At 53.7% G+C, this 22,669-nt stretch overlaps 7 protein-coding genes across 7 annotated transcripts; 2 read left to right on the forward strand and 5 right to left on the reverse strand.

Moving 5' to 3' along the window:
* Positions 1 to 194: 194 nt before the first annotated feature.
* J4E93_005950 (uncharacterized protein) lies at positions 195 to 2,220 on the reverse strand (the record flags this gene model as incomplete). Its single annotated transcript, XM_049343868.1, has 2 exons — positions 195 to 2,061; positions 2,108 to 2,220. 2 exons carry the CDS (start codon positions 2,218 to 2,220, stop codon positions 195 to 197), a joined length of 1,980 nt encoding a protein of 659 aa, XP_049199101.1.
* Positions 2,221 to 3,192: 972 nt separating this feature from the next.
* J4E93_005951 (uncharacterized protein) lies at positions 3,193 to 4,010 on the reverse strand (the record flags this gene model as incomplete). The annotated part of the gene is made up of 3 exons (XM_049343869.1): positions 3,193 to 3,393; positions 3,451 to 3,684; positions 3,735 to 4,010. 3 exons carry the CDS (start codon positions 4,008 to 4,010, stop codon positions 3,193 to 3,195), a joined length of 711 nt encoding a protein of 236 aa, XP_049199102.1.
* A 4,841-nt stretch (positions 4,011 to 8,851) lies between these two features.
* On the forward strand, positions 8,852 to 10,369 carry J4E93_005952 (uncharacterized protein; the record flags this gene model as incomplete). Its single annotated transcript, XM_049343870.1, has 1 exon — positions 8,852 to 10,369. The coding sequence occupies one exon, from the start codon at positions 8,852 to 8,854 to the stop codon at positions 10,367 to 10,369; it is 1,518 nt and encodes a 505-aa protein (XP_049199103.1).
* An 885-nt stretch (positions 10,370 to 11,254) lies between these two features.
* On the reverse strand, positions 11,255 to 13,197 carry J4E93_005953 (uncharacterized protein; the record flags this gene model as incomplete). The annotated part of the gene is made up of 4 exons (XM_049343871.1): positions 11,255 to 11,642; positions 11,691 to 12,858; positions 12,950 to 12,988; positions 13,143 to 13,197. 4 exons carry the CDS (start codon positions 13,195 to 13,197, stop codon positions 11,255 to 11,257), a joined length of 1,650 nt encoding a protein of 549 aa, XP_049199104.1.
* Positions 13,198 to 16,067: 2,870 nt separating this feature from the next.
* On the forward strand, positions 16,068 to 16,478 carry J4E93_005954 (uncharacterized protein; the record flags this gene model as incomplete). The annotated part of the gene is made up of 1 exon (XM_049343872.1): positions 16,068 to 16,478. One exon carries the CDS (start codon positions 16,068 to 16,070, stop codon positions 16,476 to 16,478), a length of 411 nt encoding a protein of 136 aa, XP_049199105.1.
* An 855-nt stretch (positions 16,479 to 17,333) lies between these two features.
* Positions 17,334 to 18,791, reverse strand: J4E93_005955 (uncharacterized protein; the record flags this gene model as incomplete). Its single annotated transcript, XM_049343873.1, has 1 exon — positions 17,334 to 18,791. One exon carries the CDS (start codon positions 18,789 to 18,791, stop codon positions 17,334 to 17,336), a length of 1,458 nt encoding a protein of 485 aa, XP_049199106.1.
* Positions 18,792 to 21,188: 2,397 nt separating this feature from the next.
* J4E93_005956 (uncharacterized protein) lies at positions 21,189 to 22,472 on the reverse strand (the record flags this gene model as incomplete). The annotated part of the gene is made up of 1 exon (XM_049343874.1): positions 21,189 to 22,472. The coding sequence occupies one exon, from the start codon at positions 22,470 to 22,472 to the stop codon at positions 21,189 to 21,191; it is 1,284 nt and encodes a 427-aa protein (XP_049199107.1).
* Positions 22,473 to 22,669: the final 197 nt, after the last annotated feature.

Genomic DNA, 22,669 nt, shown 5'->3' on the forward strand with positions numbered 1-22,669 from the left:
CGCACCTTCAAAACAGCATTGCTGCATACATACGCATGTTCGAGTATGCTGAAGACAGGAAACTAGGTGACACAAGACCCAAAGTTGAGCAAACATACAAAGTATCGTTCAGACCGTCGTACTTCACTATCACAACGCTATGCCAGAAAGACCAAAGTCCAAGAACGCCTTCCATGCTCTAAGCACATTTTGCCTCACCTACTTGGGCCACGCCCTCTCCCTCTGCCCCGTCCTCCTCTAGCAGCCTTGTAAGGCCTCGGCACTGGTGATCCATCACTCGTTCTCTTATCACCGATACGTGACGAGTACCTTTCCTCTCTCTTCATGTTTTCGCAAGCTTCTTCTTGCTCACGGGTCCCCGTAGAATGATTGTGGACCTCGCACCACTGCTGCCGTACTGCGCTGTCGCCTCCCGTAGTAAATGGATCGCGAACGTAGCAAATCCCGAAGAGAAGTTTGGCGACTGCGCGGACTCTTGACTTGACACTTGGGTGCGTGTTCATGAACATGTCCCAGCTGCCATAGTGCTGCGTTTCCCAGAGGAAATTGTATAGTATCACTATCCAGCGACAAAGTGGGGCATGCGTTGGGAGGTACTCAAAAGCGCGGACGACGTTTTCTATGCTAGGCAGCTCTCCGGTCTCGTGGTAGTTCGTGTTCTGGAAGCGAAGCAAAACAGTATAAGCCGAGTGGTACTCCTTACGCAGATACGTGACTATGTAAAGAGTGAAGAGGTTCTGGTAGTATTGGTCGAGAGTCAAGCGGTGTTTGCCAAACGGCTCGACCCTGCCGTGTTTATCCAAGAGGCTGTACATCGCAAAGATGACGGATCTGACCTTGGGGTTACTGTAATCTTGAAAGAGATTGATCTGCTCAGCGAATTCCATCATATCCAGGCCAGGATCCCCGCTTATTGGAGTATGACCGTTATTCTCTTCATCGTTGAACCGCCTTCCATTGGCCGCCGTCATTCTCGATACTAGCGATCCTGGTGTGGCGTTCATCAATGGTGGCGTATCTACCGTTTCACCTCGGTGATGCATGTTCCGTGTATCGAGCCTGAGTGCGGCTGGTCCTGTTGGTGTGCTCGGAGGGGGTTTTACGGCGGCGGGAAGGTCGCATTGTTGATGCCTGACCCGGCAGTTTTGGCAAGTGTGACCAAAATCTATGTGGGCTAGGTTCCCAAGCTGCGGCAAGTAGACTCTGCACTGATGGCCATACTCCGCACACTGACTGCATCCTCCACCGTCAGCCGCCTTGCCATGGTAATGTTGAATCGCTCGCGCATGGGCGATTTCAAATTTTCGCGCATAAGTCAGACTATTCCAATCGCCTACTGGATAGTGATAACCGAATTCATCATCGGACGGCGGATCCAAGACATATGCGGCAAAGTCTTCGATGTGCTTGACCGGGTCTGGTCTAGATGGCGTTGCGGCGTCGCTATCCGTCATTCGCCTTGCGCGCTTCCTGGATATGTTTGGACCGGGCTTCGATTCGATCAGTGCCCATGGGTATATCTTTCGGAGACTGCTTTCCAGCTCAGGATTCTCGCTAACTTCAGTCTCTTCAACCTCGATGATCATTTGCTTGACTCCTCTGGGCTTCTCTGTCGCATGAGCCTCACGAGCCTTGTCCTCTTCGGCTTTCGTTTTGGGCGTTACTATGGTGACGCCGGGGTAGTCGTCTTGTAGCCGTTGGCGCAACTCTGTTGTCAGGTCTTCGTTGCTTATGGTGAAGCTGACGTCCTTGACACACGGTGGGATACCGGATTTCCTGAATGCCTCCCACGACGGAGTCTGGGGTCCATTATCCGGCTCGGGGAGATCAGCAGCAGTATCCTGCGTCTGTGAGCCCAGCACAGAGTCGCGGTCATCGATGTGAACACCTTCGTCAACTTCGGCTAGGTCTTTCTTGCGCTGATCAGGCTCCTTCGCCAACTCCTTCAAGAACGCGGCCGAAGCGCCAACGAAGTCCAGCACCATATTCTCCGGGCTGACGTCGCAGCTTCCCAGCGAATCTCCATTCTCGTCTCTGAGCTGAAGTTCCAGCTTTTGATATCTGAATATGTTAGTTCTGGGGTAGGAAATGTAATGGGTATACCCACAATCTTGGCTGCTCGCTAGGCGTAATGCTCTGCTCTACGGCGCGAATCGCGCGTATGAATTCGCACTCTTTCGCCGTCAAAGCGAACTGATAGGTTGGCTCATTCACAGCCATGGTGAACGACAGCGGGCCCTAAAGCGGGGTTGATATTGATCCCTGGATGTTGCTTGTCTTAGACTTTGTCGCGCCTAACGTTACTTGTTTCAGATTCAGTTGAGTTCTTGATGGACCGCGAAAAATCGTTCTCGCACAACCGAGACCCAACGTGGGGTACGTACGGAGTACCACAATCTAGTTTGCACGAGAGACTGGAATTTCCAGTGTAAAACAATGTCTTGTACAGGCCGTCAAACCGTCGGATGTTCCTCGGGCGGTAGAGACGAGCACGTATCGGCAAGTCGCGTCTCTAGGTGGCCGTGGTTGCTTCTGCGGGCTTCCCGCGCCAATCAGGAAGTTTCCGGCACAGTCGGTCGTTGACAGAAAAGTAATGCTACATCAAACAGGCGCAAGCTGATGGAGACCTAGCGATAGCATCGGCAGATGCAATGAAGGGGCAAAACGTTGGGTGAGCTGATGGCCAAAGGGTTGGAACGCGTCTTCGAGAGGAGTTCGCGAACCTTCCAAGGTTTAGCGCATTCTAATCTTGGTTAATCCGATTATGCGCCGGCCCCACCACCGTCCCGCAGTGGCCCCCTTGTGTCGCCAACAGACTCGACACCAACATCTCATCGGCTGCGTATGCTGCCATTGTATGAGCGCGCAAAGATACACTGAACTCATCTCTGGCATCATGATTCGATGGACTATCATATTGGCTATGCTGCGCCGAGCACCCACCTCGACATTTGCACGGACACGGGGCAACAGCACAGCATCCAGCCGCCTCGCAAATCAAGGTAAGCGCATCGCGATGAAGCAGTTTGCAATGAATATATTGACAGAGAAGTGGTGATATGTACAAGTATGTCAAGAAACCTATTTACAAGAAAGTATGATCCGCGCTGCGCCCTTCCATTTGTTCACCAATCCATCTTCAATTCCTGGGACAAAGCTCGACGCTCATGCTGCCCGAAAAGGCGAATCAGCTTAGCCAGAGCAGGTGCCAGCCTTCTGGGGCTCGCAGCCACCAGCACAACCAGTGTACATCTGGCACTTGGTCTTCGCATCAGAGCAGACGTTCTTGAGGGTAGCAGTGTCTCCGTAGTTGCTGTTAATGCCAGCTAGCTCACCACCGTTGACCGCGGTCACGCCCTCAATGTAGACGTTGCGCTTGCATTGCTTAGAGCACTAAGATCGTGTAAGGGACTATTCAGAAAGCTGGTCTTGATGATTGATATCACTTACGTTTCCGCATGAGCGGTAGAGCTTGCCGTAATCGTTGACGTAAAAGTTGATGATGTTTACAGTTCCACATCCGTTGTGCTGAACGACTTTGTCGGATGCGTGGTAGGCACCACCACCGATGATCCAGGACTGCTTTCCAGCCTTGTCTTCTTTGATGGAGATAGCATCCTCGCAAACATCTTCGAACCAAACGAACTCAAGAGTGCAGTGGCCTTGGCAATGCACACCTTCCGCCTAAACATGTCTTAGCAGGTATCTACTTCAGGGCTAGACCTGAGACTTACCTGGTTCTTGCCGATGATCACGTTGCGGAGCGTAGCGCCTTCTTTGAGCAGGAAGACAGCGTCAGCAGCACCTCCTTCAGACTGACCAGAGCAGGCGCCGCTACCACGATCGAATCGGTACCACTGGCCATCATAGGTCTGACCGGCAGCGACCTCGATGACCTTACTGTTGGTCTTGGTACCAACGGCTTTAGGAACACCTCCAGTGTATCCATTGCATGCAAGGGCAGCAGGAAGGAGGGCCGTGGCGGCAGCGAAGATGCCTGCAAACTTCATGGTAAAAGATTGTGTTCGGATTGGGAAAATAGTGATCGAAAGCGGAAGCTGGAACAGAAGAAATGGTAGAAGGAATGCTACTGGAGCCTTGGATATCGAGATGATTCTAGCTGAAAGATAGAACCTTAACCGGTGGGATGTTCGCTGTTACTTATAGGGAACTGAAGCCCTTCTCTCCCCTCTATCCATAGCACGCTCAGGCACCTTTGCCATGCCTTCTGCACTGCTAACCTCGCACCCTCAGCTCAAGTCATCTTACCACATTAGGACTTTCCTCCTTAATCTTCCCACGCTCATTCGCGCACTTCAACATCGATCCTGCCGAACGTCTTTCCGTCCGAGTCGCGCCATTGCCAAGACTTGTTATGAATGCTTGGTGTAGAAGAACGCGCTTTGAAAGCGCATATCGGATAGTACCACGTGGTTTTGGTATGCTGATTGCACAAGTGAAACGCCCAGCAAACTCCGCCGTGCGTTGGCGCTTGCATCTTTGGGGCGACAGTGACATGCCATAGCGCAATGCTTAGCGCTGCAACCCACCTCTCATTTCCTCTTCCGTCCTTACTTCCGCCAACTAGGATTTCGCCGGTTCTGTTCTATACGTCCGCTCTTAGACCATTGAGGTAGTATCGATAGCGGAAATACCACACGACGGTCCTGACGGTATGACAGAGAGTATCGGAAAGCTGTGCACTCTGAAGCTGTCCCGGTCACCGATATCAATAGACCATCGTTAGAAGCATGCCAGCCTTCCGAATCTTACTTCATCCACAGCCAACTGATCACAGCCAACTGCTGGCTTTGACTCTTTCTCCCTGGAGACACCGCACGGATACCGCCTAGAGAACTGGACTAGCGATGGGAATACCGCTTGCGACGGGCCCCGGCAAACTAGGAAACACCGTCAGGAACGGTGTCTTGGTATGCATAAGACAACTCGAAGTGTCGTTCATGGAGACACTGCGAAGGAACCCGGCTCTCAACAAATCAGAAATCACGCTGTTCATTGTCGCAGAAGTGACGGCGTCGCTTAGGATCGGCATGATGAGAAAGACTTTCTCCGAAGCCCACCTTACACGAATGCGACCGTATGGGAAAGACCATGACGCGGTAGTAGAACGCGGAGATTATTTAACAAAGGCGCAGGATTCTGATGGGTACTGAAGGATGATGTCCTCCACCTTGTGGATACTGATCAGTAAACAGATGTGAGATCCAAGACCAGGAGTTTCATGCGTTAATCAGAAGAAATCAAGGGCTTCGGAAAGATCGATCGATTGTAGAGTGAAAAAATTGTTCCATGTTCACTCGGGCAGTGCACCACGCCATACAAGCCAAGCTCCTTACTTGCAAGGCGCGTGATAGCTACGCTGACTGGTGGAGTGTCCAAGAGACGTTAATATGGGGTACATACTGGAGTACATGGTGGCGTGCATGCAGCGCGCATCGGCAGTGCGACGGCTTTGAAAACCCCGGATTTCGGAGAAGCACTGCATCCTTTAGGAGAGGGGATGGTTGGGGTGTATAATTGCTGAGGTGTGGGACAATGTGACAGCCCTGGGCACTCGCGAGCGATTCCACCAATCAGCGCCATGCGCCTCCGCTCTACGCAACTCTGCAGCTTACGACGTACGACCGTTTCTCGCTGGCATGCACCTTCGACTTGATGCTGATTGCGCACTTTCCATCGTCATCCAAAGCGCACTTACTCAAACCATGGACACCCAAGTTATTGTAAATAGTGGCTCAGCTTGGGCAGTGGCACAGGTGCGTGCTTTAGCGGGGTCAAAGCACCCAAGAATCTCCCGCGACTCTTCTTCATCCTTACCTTCAAGACATTTGAAGCTGAACATCTTCCATCTCCTTCGTCAAAATCACGAGAAAAACGGTCGTCATCGAAACAAAGCCGCAACTAGAGAGGACACCGAGTGGTGGGAGATGCGTCAACCTCGCCGATACCGTCACATGCCGCGCGACGGTTCATTTGCCAAACGTACTTCAATGTTTGATGTCAAAGGATTCTACTAGAGACCCGAACGCGGCGTTGGTATTCGGAAAGGAGGAGATTAAATGCATCGTTATCCGGTTACCCGTTGTGCCTAGAAATGCACATCGCAGCCTATTCAAGACCAAATTTTGACCCGGAGCTCGGTGCAGGGGTCAGAGTGCAGCCATACTTTGTAGGCCCGCAGTATGCCTAACTTTGGTATAGCACTTTTGGTTCAGGGACGCATTGAGCCAGGAACCCGTAGGCATCCACCCTCACCCTTCCACTACTGGTGACCAGTCTCATATTCGTGATGTTTGCAGCTGTGTTGTCGCTGTACGCAGCCAGCTGATGAGATACTACCACCAGGGGCTTGAGCGACGTAAGAAAGAGCCTTTGGTCTTGTGTCGTCTTGCGCAACCTCGACTTTACATTATGCCTTCGCGTTCTGTTGAGATAAGGACGAATCGAGGGACAGCAATCCCATGGTTCGTGAATACCACGCCTTCTACGCACCGCATACCCACAACAACCAATATCGGGAGTTGCACAGCAACATAATGTAATTGACCTTTCATCCACGGTACTCATGATGCAGAGTCCGGTAGTCATGCAGAGCCACCCAGTCAAGCGATCGTCTTCTGTGCGCACACCGATCGTAAGACAACACTCCTCTTCTCACACCTATTGAAACACTGGCCAGGGTTGAACACCACAAATATGCCATCCAACTTCACATCATCCCTTGCAAAGTTCGTGCTTGTCTTCTTTGAGAGTCCAGTAGGTCACTGACAGTACACAGTAACCCGGACCATTCAGTATCCAGCCTACGAGAGCTGAGGACATCGCATATAGCAGCCCTTCCAACTGCGTCCCAGGATGAAACATGCTGCATATGCTTGAGTCTATACGGTCCTTCCCATGAAGCCGTCACTGTGCTCATAACAGGTTGCTACCATCGCTTTGGCCGCAAATGTCTCGGAGACTACCTCGACAGCGAAAGCCCACGCAACAACAGTTGTCCCCAATGTCGACGGGAATGGTACAAACGACCACCTGCGTGGACGGCGCCACGAGACGTCAATCTCACAGAGAGCATGCTAGCTTTGACCATACCACAAGAGCCGGCGCTAGTCGAATCACGAGCGAGAGCTCATCGAACGCGAAACATCTTGGAGCAGGAACGGGCTTCGAACAACGGAGTCATCAGTAGCCATTTGGATGAGATCCTTCGAAGACTGGACATGATTCAGGACATCAGTAGCGAGCAGCACACTTCCACGGCAGATACGCGCGTGCGTCTCCAAGCGATTGAGCGCCGCGCCCGGAGACTTCACCAAGAACTTCAGTCTGCATATGAGAACATTAGAGGTCCGCAGACGTCATTGAATGAGCGTGAAGCATTGTTAAGACGCCGGGAAAGAGAGTTACAGCAACGTGAGAGTGAGATCAGGCGGCAAGACAGAGTCACGAGGGAACTTGACAGCCTCAGACGATTGGACTTGGGAAGAAGAATTGGACCCGGACTTTCCGATGCCCAGTACTCTATGGCGAGCAGCGCAGGTACCAGGGTGACATCTTCACGTACGGTTCCTACGTCAGATGAGAGCCCGGAAGCCGCCAACGCGTCTGCTGACACTAGGGACGATGCTCACCAGCCACCTGCATCACCACCATCCGAAGACCCCATAAGCGCTCGTCAATATAACGCGTACTTACAGCACATTAGTCCGTCAAACGATGACTCGCCCATCGTTCGCGAAAATCGAAAATCCTCAAACCCCGGCATGCCTGTCACACGTGCAGAAAGAGACGAGCCTATCGCATCGAGAGACGACGTGTGGACACGGTCATACGAGCTGATAAACCGGCCCCATCGTAGATTTCAGGGAATTGATCATACCGAAGCCTTTGGGCGAATGGCCAGAGCCTTGGAAAACTATTGTGAAAGCTTAAGTCCTGGGTCGACGCAGCCAGCTACCGCTCCCACACCAACGCCTCCACAAATACCAATTGGTCAGCCGCAACCTCATACGAGTCCTACTAGCGTAACGAATCAACGAGAAGTGGCGGTAGATGCTGGGCCTTTTATATCCCTTGATCCACGGAGAAATGCTGGCTACTGGCCGCCGACGAGACTGAACTAAAGGGCGGCTTCACAAGCTGTGCGGAAGACTGCATAGCGCAGCTATCTTGCGATTAAACAAAGATCGTAACTGTGGCAGTCTAGAACGTGATGAAACTACATTTAGTGGCGTCGCACGACAAATGGGAGAACGGAGAGTCGTCGGAGAAATACTCTACTTACTGCCTGCGTAGATTCTTGATCTGCGGAGGCTGTGTTCTGTATTCTACGTACATGCATACAATAGCTTCTGTACTGATCACTCCCCAAATTATAATACAATGTAAGCAGTAACGCGTCATGATTACCAACTGACAGCAGTGACGCGAAGGAAGCTCGCACACTTCATGCCAATTTGCGCAAGTTTCAAAAAGACTTTATTGCGTAATTTTTGATTGCTTCCCTACTGTATTTTGCTAGCAATGACGAGGATTTGTGAGCTTGTCTCCATATTCAACCAAGGTACAATAGACAATAGTATACAAACTTTTCATCGGCCAGTCAAAGCGTCCACACAACTCACCTTCACTACATGATTTTTCCGCCAACAATGACGTTTTCTCCTCGCTCACTTACTATTGTCTCTCGCTCTCAATAGCGCCAAGCTTTGTTACAGCCAAAGTCTTTTCTGATAACTCTAACTCTACTTCCTACTCTTTACTCCTTACTCTCTACTACCTACACACATTGCGCAAGTCACATACCCGGAACCAAAACCAAAACTCCACGATGAGCGCCGCCTTCTTCATCCGCGACCACACAACCCCAGACGACACCCTCTCCGACCATGAAGAATGCTCAATCTGCCTTGACAACTACAAGACCGAAGAGTGTCTCCGCATCACCGGCATCCCGCGTTGCAACCACCACATCGGCGCCAGCTGCCTTGACCGCATGCTGCGCAGCAACCCCAACGAAGAGAAGAAGTGTCCCCTGTGCCGCGCCGTCTGGATCCCCGCGCACACTCTGCCTTTCCCTCCTCGCAACCAGAGTCTGGGTACCTCACGGCGCATGGCAAACATGTTCGCAGGCCTTGACGGTATCGGTGCGGACATCGCTGGTAACCAGGTAGTTGGCGCTGGCGCCATCTCACCTCTACCAGTCGATACACCTTCATCGCCGGACTTTGCACCCACATCACCAGGATACACACCCACATCCCTTACATTCCCTGCATCCCCGACATCCCCAACGTTTGCACCTACATCACCGGTATATCCACCCACGTCTCCCACGTTCCCAGCATCCCCGGCGTTTTCACCCACCTCACCGGCATACTCACCCACAACCCCCACATTCCCGACATCCCCAACATACACGCCCTCCACGCCACCACCCCACAACAGCCCATTCCCACCCTGGCGCGAGGAGCCCGAGGCTGCTCCAGTGCAGAACCAGCAGCTCAACCCCATCGTCATCGACTCCGATTCCGACGACAACGCAGACTACAACGTCCAGTTCCAGAACTTCAACAACTACAGACGTGAGATCGATGATATACGGAGCCGAGCAAGAGACACGCGCGGGCTGAGGAGTATCAGGAAGAGACGGGCCGCTACTGCTGCTGAGAGGGAGCGTGTCAACGCCAGGAATGAGGGAAGCGGTCGTGCCGATTCGAATGGTAACAGTGAGAACGCTGCTGCGAATGGTGGGACTGGTACCGCCAGGTCACGCGCGTTGAACCGTCTTCTGGGTAACGCGAGGAACCCTTTTCAGCCTTCTGAGTACACCGCTAGCGCTGGCGCTGGCGCGTCTCCTGCTCCCATGAACGAGGTGTTGGAACAGCGCAGCGAGCCACAGGAACGACGTCTAGGAAGCGAGCTACGCCGTGCAAGAACGTTCGAGCAACCCGCCTCGCGGACTGCTAATCACACGAGCGACCGTCGAGGTCGAGCCCCAACACCATACAGACAGACCCCAAGCCCAAACACCTCAGACACGCCGGTAGACCTTACCGCAGATGAGCCTATCGAACTCCCTGCTATTCAGTCAGATTCTGCGCGCGAAGCTGTTCGCAGCAGGCAGCTCGATCGCCGCGAAGCGTCCTTGTCTCGACGCGAGCAAGTGATTATTAATCGGCAGTTGGCGTTGGTAAGGCGGGAGGAAGCGGTTGAGGCGCGGGCGGACAGATCATTCGAGACGATGATGATATTGATGAGGCACAGAGAGGAGATGGAGGAGATGGCCAAGAGGCACAGGAAGGAGTATGAGCGACTTGTACACCGAGACGTACACCGAGACGAGTGAGGGGAGGACGTCATGACAAACGCCAGACTGTAGATGACCTCACCATATGGGAAACCAGGCTTGGTCCCAATGAAGCAGCGAATGAAAACATTGAAATTGAACTCTTAAATTGCTTGTGGTATACATACAGATTCCACTTCGTCGAGCCATGCTTATACACCGACACGCATGCCGACAGGTATTCCCATTTCCTTTCTCTACGCCATAATCCCTGTTGTTATCGTAGACTCGAGAAACAAACGTTGGGACAAAGCTCCTGCGTCCAGAATACACCACCGGAAAGGAAAGGAAGGCTCGAAGCCAAGCATCCCGAACGCCGAGCGCAACTCTAGACTGGCGCGCTACAATAAAATCAAAGAACGGAGGAAACGACCCGGTGTATAATCGCCGTTGTAACGCCAGTGAAATGGTACCCTCGCACACACCGTATATACACACAAACGGCGGACAGGTTACTGAAGGAAATGGATGAAGAAAGTCGTCATCGCCGACGAGGAAGAATCGTGTTCGCGTGCATGAGGTGCGTAGCCAGCCCCATGATTCCCTGCCGTTCCATCCACCCAGCCCGAGTAGGAAAAGTCGAAATTTAGTTTTGGTAACCCGAGTTGCAATCCTCTGGGCGTGAGGATGCAATAATGACGTAACGCCAAGCGCCGTCCATGCGTTGTGAGAGCGACGACGATGCGTCAAGGAGAAGGAGAGGAAGGAGAAGGTTGGGTAGATTACAAGGTCGTACGGGCAGAGCATCGTGATCGTCGGAGCTGCGCATGCCCCACGCTTTGCGTCATTGCCATGATGCAGAGTCATGACAATGGCGGTGTACACGTGTAACATGGTCAGGCAGCTTGTTTACTCCCAGTTACCTGACACACGTGAGTGACTGTCTCAGTATTTTGAAGGATACCGCCCGTTCTCTTGATCGTCGGGGCTAGACTTCCTTTGGGGTTGGTATACGAACCGGTTCATCATCTGGCCTTGCTGCATCGGCATCATGTGTACGCCGTTGGGTTGCATCTGCGCGATGCCATATGGGTTTTGATGGCTAATATCGCTGCCGAGGAAGTTGTTCATGGCGGCGCCATGGAGGCCCTGAGCCTGCGACACGGGGCAGTCCTTGTGAGCTAGAAGAAGAGTCTTGAGGTTAACAATCTCTTCACGGAGCTGAGTGACGGTAGCAGACAGCGCGTCGTTCTCTGTACTAAAGAGTTCGACTTTAGCTTGGAGGTTGGCCAACCATTGCTTCTTGCGCTGTCGGCACTTGAGAGCAGCGACCCTGATACACGTTAGTAGCTTGAAGTAGGAATGGAGAGAACAGACATACCTATTGCGCTCGAGGAAGTTCTTGCGCTTCTCTTCGTCGGTCATCTTGCGGCCCTTGCTGTCGTACTCTTCCTCCTTGATGTTGTTCTCGTCATCAGAGTCGCCGTCGTCCATGTCGTCGCCCATGGGCTGGTTGGCGTTGCTCTTCTTTCTTGAGTTCTTGGGGCCGTCTTCAGCTTTGCGCTTGTTTCCGGCAGCTTGTTTGCCATTAGCGGCGCCCTTCTTCGCACGTGACCGTGTACCAGTCTTGTTTTGCTCACTCTGGCCGCTCTCTGAGAAGTCACCGGTCTCTGCAGATTGAACGCTGTTGATGGAACCCTTGGTGTCACGACGGCCATGGTTGGCATTGACGGGCTGGACGGGCATGTGCCCGGCGTTCATCGATTGCTGTTGGGGGGCCATCGAGTAGGGTGGCTGGTTGTTGCGTGCAGCGCCGTTTTGGCTGGCAAAGGACAGTAGGTCGTTAGCGGCACTGCTGACGTCATGGTTTGGATATGGTTCGTTCTGGGCGCGCTGTTGTGGCTGCTGCGCCTGCTGGTAGTTGTTGTTAGGGCGGTCCATTCCTGCGGTCGCGGCTTCGGGCTGCGACGTGGGCGCGTTGGAGTTGGCTTTGTTGTTGTTAGCTTGGTGTTGAGCAGCGGCGCGCAGAGCAGACTGCTGGAAGTCGGCAGTACCAGGTGTCACGCCAGCACTTTGGAGATTGAAGATGGCTTGGGTGTTCGGGCTAGGAGCTGGAAACATGGAACCACCGCCGCCAGGAGTAAGGCCGGTGCGGAGAGAGGATTCGTTCGGGGTTGGGAAGCCTCGGAATGACTCGCTAAAATAATCTGTCTGTCCAGTCGGCCCGCTCAGCATAGCAGGGCTCAAGGGTCCTGCGCGTAAGCCCTGCCACCCCGGTGTGATGCCCGGTAGGGGTGATGGTGACGTAATGTTCGCAACGGGCGGAAGAATAGGTCGGCCGCCGGGTGTCTGTAGGTTGCCAGACTCGCCGCCAAAGGACTGCTCGAAGACGTTTGGCTCGAGCGAGAAGGGATTGTGGACGGTGTTGAAGTAGTCGGGAGTATCGCCAGTGGTCGAGGGCGCGGGCTTTGGTGGAGGCGCCAACGGCTGGGCATTGGTGGTTGCGGGTTTGGCAGTGTCTGCGTTGGTGGCCGCTTCCGTGGTCGCAGCTGGCGGTGGGTTAGCATCGTGTGCTGGTGAAAGATGAGGTGCAAAGCGACAGTTGACAGTCGACGGTGATGTTGGGACGGGACTACTTACGCTGTACCTTGGGCGAAGACTCGGCCTTTACTGGCTCAGCTGATCACGGTGTTAGTAATGCTTGCATGTGCGATGATGTGACGGCGAGGATGACGACGATGCATGCGCGCGCAACGCAGGCAGGGAAAGGGGCGACGTGGGAAGCAGCAGCGGTGAGGGCTTCACTTTGCAGCAGCGACGGGGGCATACACACCTTCAGTCTTGGTGACGGTAGGAAGAGATGTTTTGCTGTCCTTGGGAGAGGACATCTTGGAGGACGGGGAGGAGGTTCGAGCGGTTTGGGTTGCGGCTGCCATACTTTGGGGTGGTGACGTAGGGGTGGTGTCCTGGTCGATCGTTTGTGGTACCGGGCCTTGACCTCTCTTCGCTCGCTCGCTCACACCCACGCGATTCGGCTTCTCTCGACGGCGGATGGGCGCACACAGGCGACTCGAGCAGAATAGCACCTGTGCTGTTCGGCGGAGCTGTCAGCGCACGGAATTACAGGTGCAGGCACAGTGCGACGGGCTGGGTGCAGACAGACGACGGGCGCAAAGGGCTGTCGCAGACGCTGGGAACGTGGCAAAGTCGGCAGCGCAGATAACAACAGCGGCGGCAGCGGCAGGGCAGGGCGACACGACTACGTACCTCAGCAAAAGGAATCGAGCGCGGCAGATGCGGGGTCGAGCCGTCTCGATCCGATGAATATCGATATTGTTGACCGCCGGCTCTGTGGTCGCAAAGCTGGTGTCTGCTTGTCAAATCCAATAGTGACGTCAAGCCCCTGTGGTGACGCTCGCAGCCGTCGCAGTCTCTAGACGTACACTCGCGCCGACTCTGCACGACTCTAGGCAATCGGGGCTGTGGTTGCGCGTGATGGATGTTCCTGATCTCAATGAGGCTCAAACCGGCGTTGACGGGGATTGTGCTCGTGGTGACGATGACAGTGAGGCGTTCGGCGATGAGGTCAGAGGACAGGACGAGCGAGCAATTTCTGGGAGTGACGCAGCTTTGCCAAGCGCATAACGTGATTTCTTGGGTTCGTAATCAAACCCGGCCGCTAGTCCTATCTGAAGGCCAATCACTGCAGCCGAGGCCCCACCGCCTTCACTGGTCCGCCGATCCGCAGCCCCTTTTGGCTCGTCTGCCACGAGACGCCTTCCGGTACTGGTCCCGTCGAAGCACCCCAGCCTTCCATTCACTGAAGGACTATTCCCGCCCACCGCATTTTCCTCTCGTCCAGCACACTGCGATAAGACACACTGAGGAGGTTGATAATGCATCGTTCACGATGACCGCATCGACAGCTCCTACCACCCCCATCCCTGCCTCTGCACCCGCAGGGAAGGAACCTCAAAGCCACTGGTTCCGACACTCTGCAACGGCCAGCGGATCTGATTCTGCCAGGTGCCGGTCCCGTTCCAGACCTCGATTCACGCATGTTTCGCCGATCTGCATCGTCAACTCGCATCGGCTCAAAGTACCAGCCCTCGCGCGGACTTTGCGACCGCTGTCCCAATCACACCATGCCAAAGTTTCATCGCCTTCTTTTTCCCGATGCTCATCGAGATCGTGATGTCCATGTTGTTTAATGCAACAAGCGCAGAATCAAAGAGTCGGATGTTTGGCATTCTGTAATCAACAAGTGGGCGTGTGGCAGGGCGATGCCAGCCTCCACACCCTAACGACGTATCACGAACGTTAGGGATGACGGCTATTCCGCTTCCCCGTACCTTCTTGCTTCTTGCTGCTTGGTCGCATGGGTCTGGCTCATGCGAGACCAACTATCCGCACGTAGCGCATGAGCGTGCAGCAGGTGTAGAACAAAGCTTAATTGTGACGTAGTTATTGACCTTTGATCTCCACTGGCGTACAACACTGCTGTAGAGCCATCTAGTCTCGCCAGACTTGCAAATTGAGGGTCACACTTCTGCTTCTTCTCATCAGACAGGTATTTTATCTAACTTCCATTTGAAACTCACACTATTGGTGATGCTTTTGGTCGCTACTACAACACCAATCGGATCCAACTCCATCTACACCAGAACATGCTTTTACTTCCAACCACACATGAAATCACATAGCTTAGAATCTTGTCAAATAGATTTGAATACTCTGATAGCTCCGTGTGAAGTTGAAACGACATGGAGGGATAAGTAAATTTGATCGAAGGCAAATCAACTTGCACGTACATGACGGCTCAGAATACTCCATGTGGACGGGTACTTCTTTTCTACCGACTGGATACAAGCAAATAGAGAGGTATTTTGGAAACAGATGAAGCAAAAGCCAAACACTTCTTGCTTCAGCTCAGTAGTCGGAGAACGACGGATGAGATGTGCAGCATCTTAAGGCATGGCATGGCATACAATATACAATATTTTCCTCTTTTCATAAACAGATAATAACGAGGGATCAATACACAATGACTACTTAGATAAGACGCCCAGAGTCTATCTTTTCGAACATCACCATTTGCAAATTATCCTAATGTTCCCCTACCCAGGCACTTCTACGCGGGTGCTGTATTGGCTCTGTAAAATGTGAGCCTCCGCTACGACTTACACGGGAATATGGCAACGAAATGGATCAGAGACCGTAACACCATCCGCCTGAACTCGCATATCAGGAAGAGGGTGCGATGGCTATATGGTAACAAATGTCCGACAGTGTGCACAAGGGCAGAGGAAGAAGTAGGTATGTATCCCAAGTGACCAAGGGCAGGACAACCTTGGAAGTCTTTTGTTCGACCAAGGCGAATTGCATATGTGCCACGAAAGGGGAGTTTTCACATCATCAAAGTCACGATAACATATTCGCTCCGGGACGTCGTCGAGATTAGGTACGCGGCACTCGGCGCGTAGTACAGCATCGGAGAGCTCCGAAGTGGGCTGGAGGGGTAGCTACCGCGTACAACAGCAGGAACGTACCGCAATTCTCTCTTCGCGCAATTATCATATCTGCACTCACAAACACTCTTTCTGTTTGACCTTCACAGATCTACACATCGCTGACCGAACGACCTTACCTCACAAACACTACGCGCTAATCCGCACATCTTTACAACCGCATGTCCACCACGCACCGCATCACCGCCCTCACAAACCACCTCTCCCCACCCACAACTCCTACCGCAAATATGTCCACCCCGGAGAAGAAACCCCCAATAACCTGCCACGTCCTCGACACAACCCTCGGGCGCCCCGGCCCCAACATCCCCGTAACCCTCACCCTCCACCCCACAACTACCACGAGCACCGCCTCCACCCCCAAATTCACCGGCCTCACCAACGCCGACGGCCGCGTAACTGCCTGGTCACCGTCCACGCCCTTCTCCTCCGCGAGTCTGGAAGAAGTGTTTTCGCAAGAGGGAGACCAAAAGTACAGTTTGACGTTTGATACCGAGGCGTACTTTGGGGAGAGGGGGGTGAAGACGTTCTTCCCGGAGGTGGAGGTCAAGTTTCTTGTGAGGCAGGAGGCGAAGGGTGAGCATTACCATGTGCCGGTGCTGTTGGGGCCGTTTGGATATACGACGTATCGGGGGAGTTGAGGAGTTGGATGGGTGGATAGGTGGGAGGTGGGCATGACCATGGATGGGGACGGAGAAGAGGAATGAGTTGGAAGTCAAGGTAATTACATCTTGACTTTTTGTTAATCTCGAGTCCAGGACATCGGTGTCACTGTTCTGTCTTCGAGGTACAGCGGGAACCTGCATTCAGTGTGCTTCCATGCCCCAGTGGTTGGTCAGCACAAGGTGCGACAGTGTACATGAGAAGAGATTCGCGTTGAACACGCGCACCAATCCTCTGAGTCGATTCGTCTCACAATGCGGCTACAACGCGGCTGTCTGTGCACTCGATACATGCCAGTGCTATATCGAGAACACGTTGAAACCAGAGGAGTCCAAGCTCCATGGCAACTGTCTGCACTCACGTCACTCAAGCATATGTCCAAATTTAATGATGATAATGTGGTATCAATTCTTCATTCGCACCTATCTCCCCTCTCATCCCAGCCCAGCCATATCACTCAGCCTCAGGCGCTAACTCGCTCGCTCGCTCAGCGCTCGAATACATACATACAGGAATATAAAACCGTGCGGTGGTCATCGCACCACGTCCGTCAGAGCTAGACGTTAAGTTGAAAAGATCAGAATCAGATCATGACAGAATAAAAGATGCTTGGATATCAATGAACGAAAAAACACGGAAAGTGTGACTAATGCATCCGAGATGCCAGATCTCGGCCGTCGTAATGCCTAGATCCTGAGAAGAGAAGTGGAAAGGAAATGGTGTGGGTGCCGCGGTGGCTGGATATCTTCGCAGATTTTAACATAGATGGTGCCCAGTTCGCTGAAGCTGGGTAAAGTAGGCGCCTTTGGAATCGGCGATATAGAATTCATCATTTACAACCCGCTCTTGTTGTTGTCGGAGAACGGGCTCTGGTCCCTTCTGTTGGAGACGGTGCTGCCGCGTTTTGACGCTGATGACTCCTCTACAATAGGCGTCATCGGTGTGCGGAGGCCGAGCGAGGTGTCGTATGATGTGATGCGTGAAGACATGATGGGTCGCGGTGGTTCGAGCGACGAGCTGTCAGCGAAAGGACTTCGGTCCATGGTCGGCGTGCTGTCCCGGGAATCAGGGTATGGTGAGCCGCGGTCGCTGCCCGAGTTGCTACGAAGTAGTGTTTGTCGTGCGCGAACGTGGTCATCGTCGGATTCGTCTCCAGAGTCGGATGCTAAGCTTCCTCTTCGTGCACGCGAGTGGGCAACACCGTCATCTGATGAGGTGGTTGAGTAGCCGGTGAGTGGGCGCGCAGAGGGTACGAGGACTTCGGGTGTGTTGACGAGCGTTCGGTCTGCGCTTGTTGTCGAGTTGGACGAGCTCTTGGGTGGTGTCATGTCTGAGCTCCCACTCCTCTTCTTGGTAATGTTGAGGGCGCGGACAGGGCCTAGTTGTGCGGTGCTTCGGACGGAGTTTGCGGGGCTGATGCCAGGCATGTGAATGCGGATGGGCTTGACGGTGTGCTTGGGGTCGATTGAAGGTACAGGTGGTGTCTCCATGCTGGGTGTCTCTGCCGGGCTGTTGGTCGCAGTCGACTTGACGCTGACGACAGCTGCCTTTCCGCGTACGATGGTTTGGGCTGGCAGTGGAGAGACGATGGCGTTTTGTCGGTACATGGTCGATGCAACGCTGCCTCGTTGGGCGAGACTTGGAGCGATGCTTGTGCGGCCGGCGGTGCTGGAAGACATCATGGAGTCGCGGAAGTCGGGAACGAAGAAGTGCTGGTCGGCGGTCGAGTACGGGGTGCTCATGCCAGACGAAGGCGACATGGCAGGAATCGGAGGCACGGGAGGGACGAGCAGGTCGGGCGACCCGGGGCCTGAGCGGTTCGTGACGCCGGGGATGTAGGCGATCTGGATGATGTTGGAGGCGCGGGTGAGGACGGACGAGGCCATCGAGGCGACGGTGTGTGTGGATGCGCGCGCGCTCCGCCGTGACTGGAAGTCGTTCTCGGCCTTCTCTTGCGCCGTCATGTCGACATCCTGCCACTCGCTCCGCTGGGACATGGGCCGCCTCTTTCCCTTTAGGCAGTACTTCCATACGATGAATGTGAGAATGGCGATGAAGGCGATTCCTCCGATAACTCCTCCGGCAATGGCACCGACGTTTGGCTTGCTAGCAGGAGCATCGCCTGCCGTGGGGTCGGGCTGGCAGCCGACAGAGGCGCACTGGTCGCATGTTCGTGAGTTCTGGACGCAGACCTCGTTGGCTCTGCATTTGATGCCCTCGCAGGACAGTGCAGCCGTCTCACATGCGACGCATCGCTTTTCTATCCGGAAGACATTCTCAGCGTCTGGCATCGTGTTAGTGGGCTGTCATATGCAGTCTCGTCGCTGCAGGGTCGCAGATCGTACCTCTGAGCGCACGGATAGACATGGCAACGGTGGATGGGGTGGTTAGGGGATCAGCAACCCCAGGTGAAGAAGCAACGAGGGCCAGCTGTCAGCTATGGGCGCACCCGGTGGTGTGCGACGCGGATGGTGAAGGTGTCGTACGGCGGAAATAGCACGGTGCGACGGTTTTGAGCGGTTCGAGGTGCCTGGCGACGGGGACAAAGAAAGCAGGCGAGAATAGGCGGCGCTACGGAGAATGGGAAGGTGCGAAGGGTGGCGGGGCGAAGTCAAGGACGGCGGCGCGAAGGGTGGTAACGAGTGACTGGGGACAAAGGCGACGCAACAAAGAAGCAAAAGCGGTGATGCGGCGCAAAGGTGGTGAGGAACCTGAGGACGAGGGCGCAGTAGCGTGGTCAGATGGGCGTGAGCGTGGCTCTTGGGTGTTGGGGCACCGGCTGGGGTGGGCCCGGGCCTGGCTCGCTGAAATGGCCGCGCGTGTTTCGTCCCTGCAAGCTGGGGCCTGAGGGTGAGGTGTGCCGACGGGCGACAATGTCGATGGGCACGCGAAAATGTCCGAAACGCTCTTGTTTTTTGTCGTTGCCTCAGAGCTGCGATCGTCGTGCACTCGTCCTGGCCGTTGCGGAGGGGGAGACAATGTTGCTGCGCTCTTTGAAGCACCTGACTGGGGACCCAAGCCACGGCCGTTCTGGGCCAAGCGGCTCTCGTGTGCATAACCTTAATCTATTTATTGCAGCCTTAACCGGGCGACCGAACGCCTCCAGCTGCCTCACCACCAGCGCCCTTATCACGGCCTCGATCGACCTCATCTATTCACATTCCGCTCATCGCTTTCTTTCATCTGGTCCCGCACGCCGTTGCACAGATTTGCACCCACCCGCTGCCGGCGCTGACCGGGACTTTGCTGACCTCAGGTACGGGATCCCAGCCGCTAGCAGAGCCTCCCGCACCGTCATTGGCCCTTCGCTCTTGGGTAAATAGTCAATTGCGCGTCTAGATTCATCTCTCCGCAGCGGCCAATATATCGAGCATCCACCTTATCTCCCACCACGTGCAGCCTCCTTCACCCATCCATACTACTGGATACTACTCCCAACTGCTTACCCATTCACGGCGACACCTCCAACTCCGCGCAAGCCACTTCAAGCCTCAGGCTACATGTATCCGTTTCCTCTCCCAGAAACATCTCAGCCAAGCTCCACCCACCTGCAACACTTCTCTGGTCGAGCACCTGTCAGGTCCAACACAGCCGCACCAGCACGACTGCTGCCCGCCTGATGTGCCAGGCACACTGGCTGCCCTACTAACCTGCATGCGAAACACGACGAACCACGGCCGACCATATTTACCCTTTTCTGTGGGGTTAACCCGCATCCGCCCTTTCATTTCCCCAACCCAGCCACTCACAACAGGGCCTGTGAAACTTTTGTACCACCATCCGCTGTTATCGCGATGGGTGTATTATGGGGTCTCCCTTGCGCTACCCATCGCTGATTATCTCCCGCTGCTGATCGAAAAGTCGAGACCGTGGCTTGGTGACACTGCGCGCTCACTGGCAGGTTTGCCGTTGCTGACACCCGAGATTTGCCAAACTCTGATATAGGTGTCGAGTAATAACTGTTCGCAAGAAGCAATTACTATAACATCTCTCAACCCCTCATCAGAGCTCGCGCCGTTCAACGTCGCTAGTGAACATATCTCCTCGGCTGTATCCTCTTCTCGTTGATGACTTCGCAGTATAGTGGAAGTTCTTTTTGTCTTACTTCACTATCCAACAGCCGCATAACCTCGGCCCCATCTTCACCCTCGGGTGACATCTTGCAGTGTCGCAGAAGTTACTTTTCGGACTACTCCATGCTTCACAGGGTCCTGAGCTCAACGGACTTCCGATCTGACCTACCCGTGATGACGGACGAGGCGGTCCGCCACCGGGTACACATGAAACGGCTATCTACCCATGGTCAAAGACTATCACGTCCTCTCGCTGTCCGAGAGAAGTGACCCCTCAGGCGGTCATCATTGCCACTGTTCTTCTGTTGCCCTGTGAGCATCGGGCACGATGTCATCTCTGTCTATTGTTTCATTGTCCAACGGCGTGATGTATCTTCACCATCTAGCAGCGAGGCTTGTGTTTCAGTGTCAACAATAGACCCCGTGGATGGACTATCGTGGCCGGGAATAAGCGGCGCGAATGATTTAAAGTGTGGGTTGAGCACTCTGACGCTGTTTGTACATGGCAAAGTACTGCTACGTACGCTATCTAAGAAACGCATACACCCTGAAAGATGTTTAGTAGCGCCGACGTGGTCATATACTTCATGGCGTAACTTCCTCCATAGCTGCATCTCACACGCTCAACCCAACAAACGGATATGCAAGAGCGCCCAGACTCCATGACGAATCTGCTGCTTTTGTCTTGTACTGACCAAGAGCATCAGAAAGACGCTCTCGCCAATCATCCCCAGTAAAGCTCTGCACCTGCAGTTCATTCATCCACACCCTGCGCCTAGAATCTGAAATCAAACACCCTAAATGTAGATGATCTACCCGCGGCAACACATCCTCCTCTTTAGCAACACGGCTCAGAATATGCCACCATGTGTTGTAGGGATCCGAATTCATGATGTACCTCAGACTCAGCGATCTCAGTGTGTTCTCTGCCGGCTTCAAGAGCGTGAGCAGGTCATCGCCATTCATGATCCTCATGACGGACAATTTACACTGTTCCAACTTTTCGAAGTGACAATGCCGTGCCATTTCCCCAAATACATCCATTTCCAAGATGCTGTAGCAGCTCAGTTCAAGTCTTCGTACATTCCGTGCCTTGGCTAGGAAGCGTACCACGAATGGCGCGCGGATGGTGTCTATCTCGAAGCCAGAGACCGAAGAGCGCAGATCGCGAAGATGCAGTTGTAACGTATCCAGCTTCTCAAAGGCGTAGTCGAAATGACGGAGCGAAGGGGCCAGAGTTTCCAGCTTTCCGATGCTGACTGCGCCGAAGGATCTGTCGCTGTCTACCTGAATACGTCGGACTTGCAATTTCGATTCCGCGATCGCAGACATTGTCGAGACGAATGGCCGCGACATTTCCTGCTGGCTGCTCTTGCAATACCGAGTACAGAACTTTGCGTATTTCTCGTGCATGCCATCGTATGCAAATGTGATAGAATCCAGTTGCTCAAGTCTCTCGAAAATAGTCACCAGGCTCTTGCGATCGAATCTCGTTTCGCTGAAGAACTTGGCTACTTCCTCTGACACTGTGTAATCGGCGATATATTGGATTTCGAGATCGCGGGTAGCTGATGCGGTACCGTATGGCGTAGCAATACCTTGTTTTTCTGCGATCCGTATTTGTGCTTGCCAAAGGTGGATTGAGTGGCGAGGTGTGGCGTCTACGATGAGGTGCTGGATGGCGTTGCCGAAATGCGGATGCGATGTTATTTCTAGTAATCTAGAAAAGGCGGCCTCAGTCCATTGTAGGGTGTGTTGGCGGAAGAAACGATCTTTGAATACATGGAAGGTTTGTTTGCTCAGAGATGGACTGGTGAGGCGGAGTGAACGACTGGATGGGAGATCGAGGTACGTGGTTATGTGCTCGATTAATTCGGTGGGCAGGCGTGACAATGCCATCGCTCTCAGTGCTACTTCCGACGATGATCTATGGAACGGATGTTGATAAGATGGATGAGGCAATCACCAAACGTCTGTGGAGACAAAGAGGCGGGGAACCCGCTGCATGTTGACGATGCACTAGCTGTTTCGGGTATCGTACATACATTACTCGGGAAGGCACAATGTACTGCGCATGCTTGATCTCATTCGTCTTG

This window comes from Alternaria ventricosa (assembly GCF_023758065.1).
Source record: "Alternaria ventricosa strain BMP 2768 chromosome Unknown scaffold_9, whole genome shotgun sequence".
Classification (NCBI taxonomy): domain Eukaryota; kingdom Fungi; phylum Ascomycota; class Dothideomycetes; order Pleosporales; family Pleosporaceae; genus Alternaria; species Alternaria ventricosa.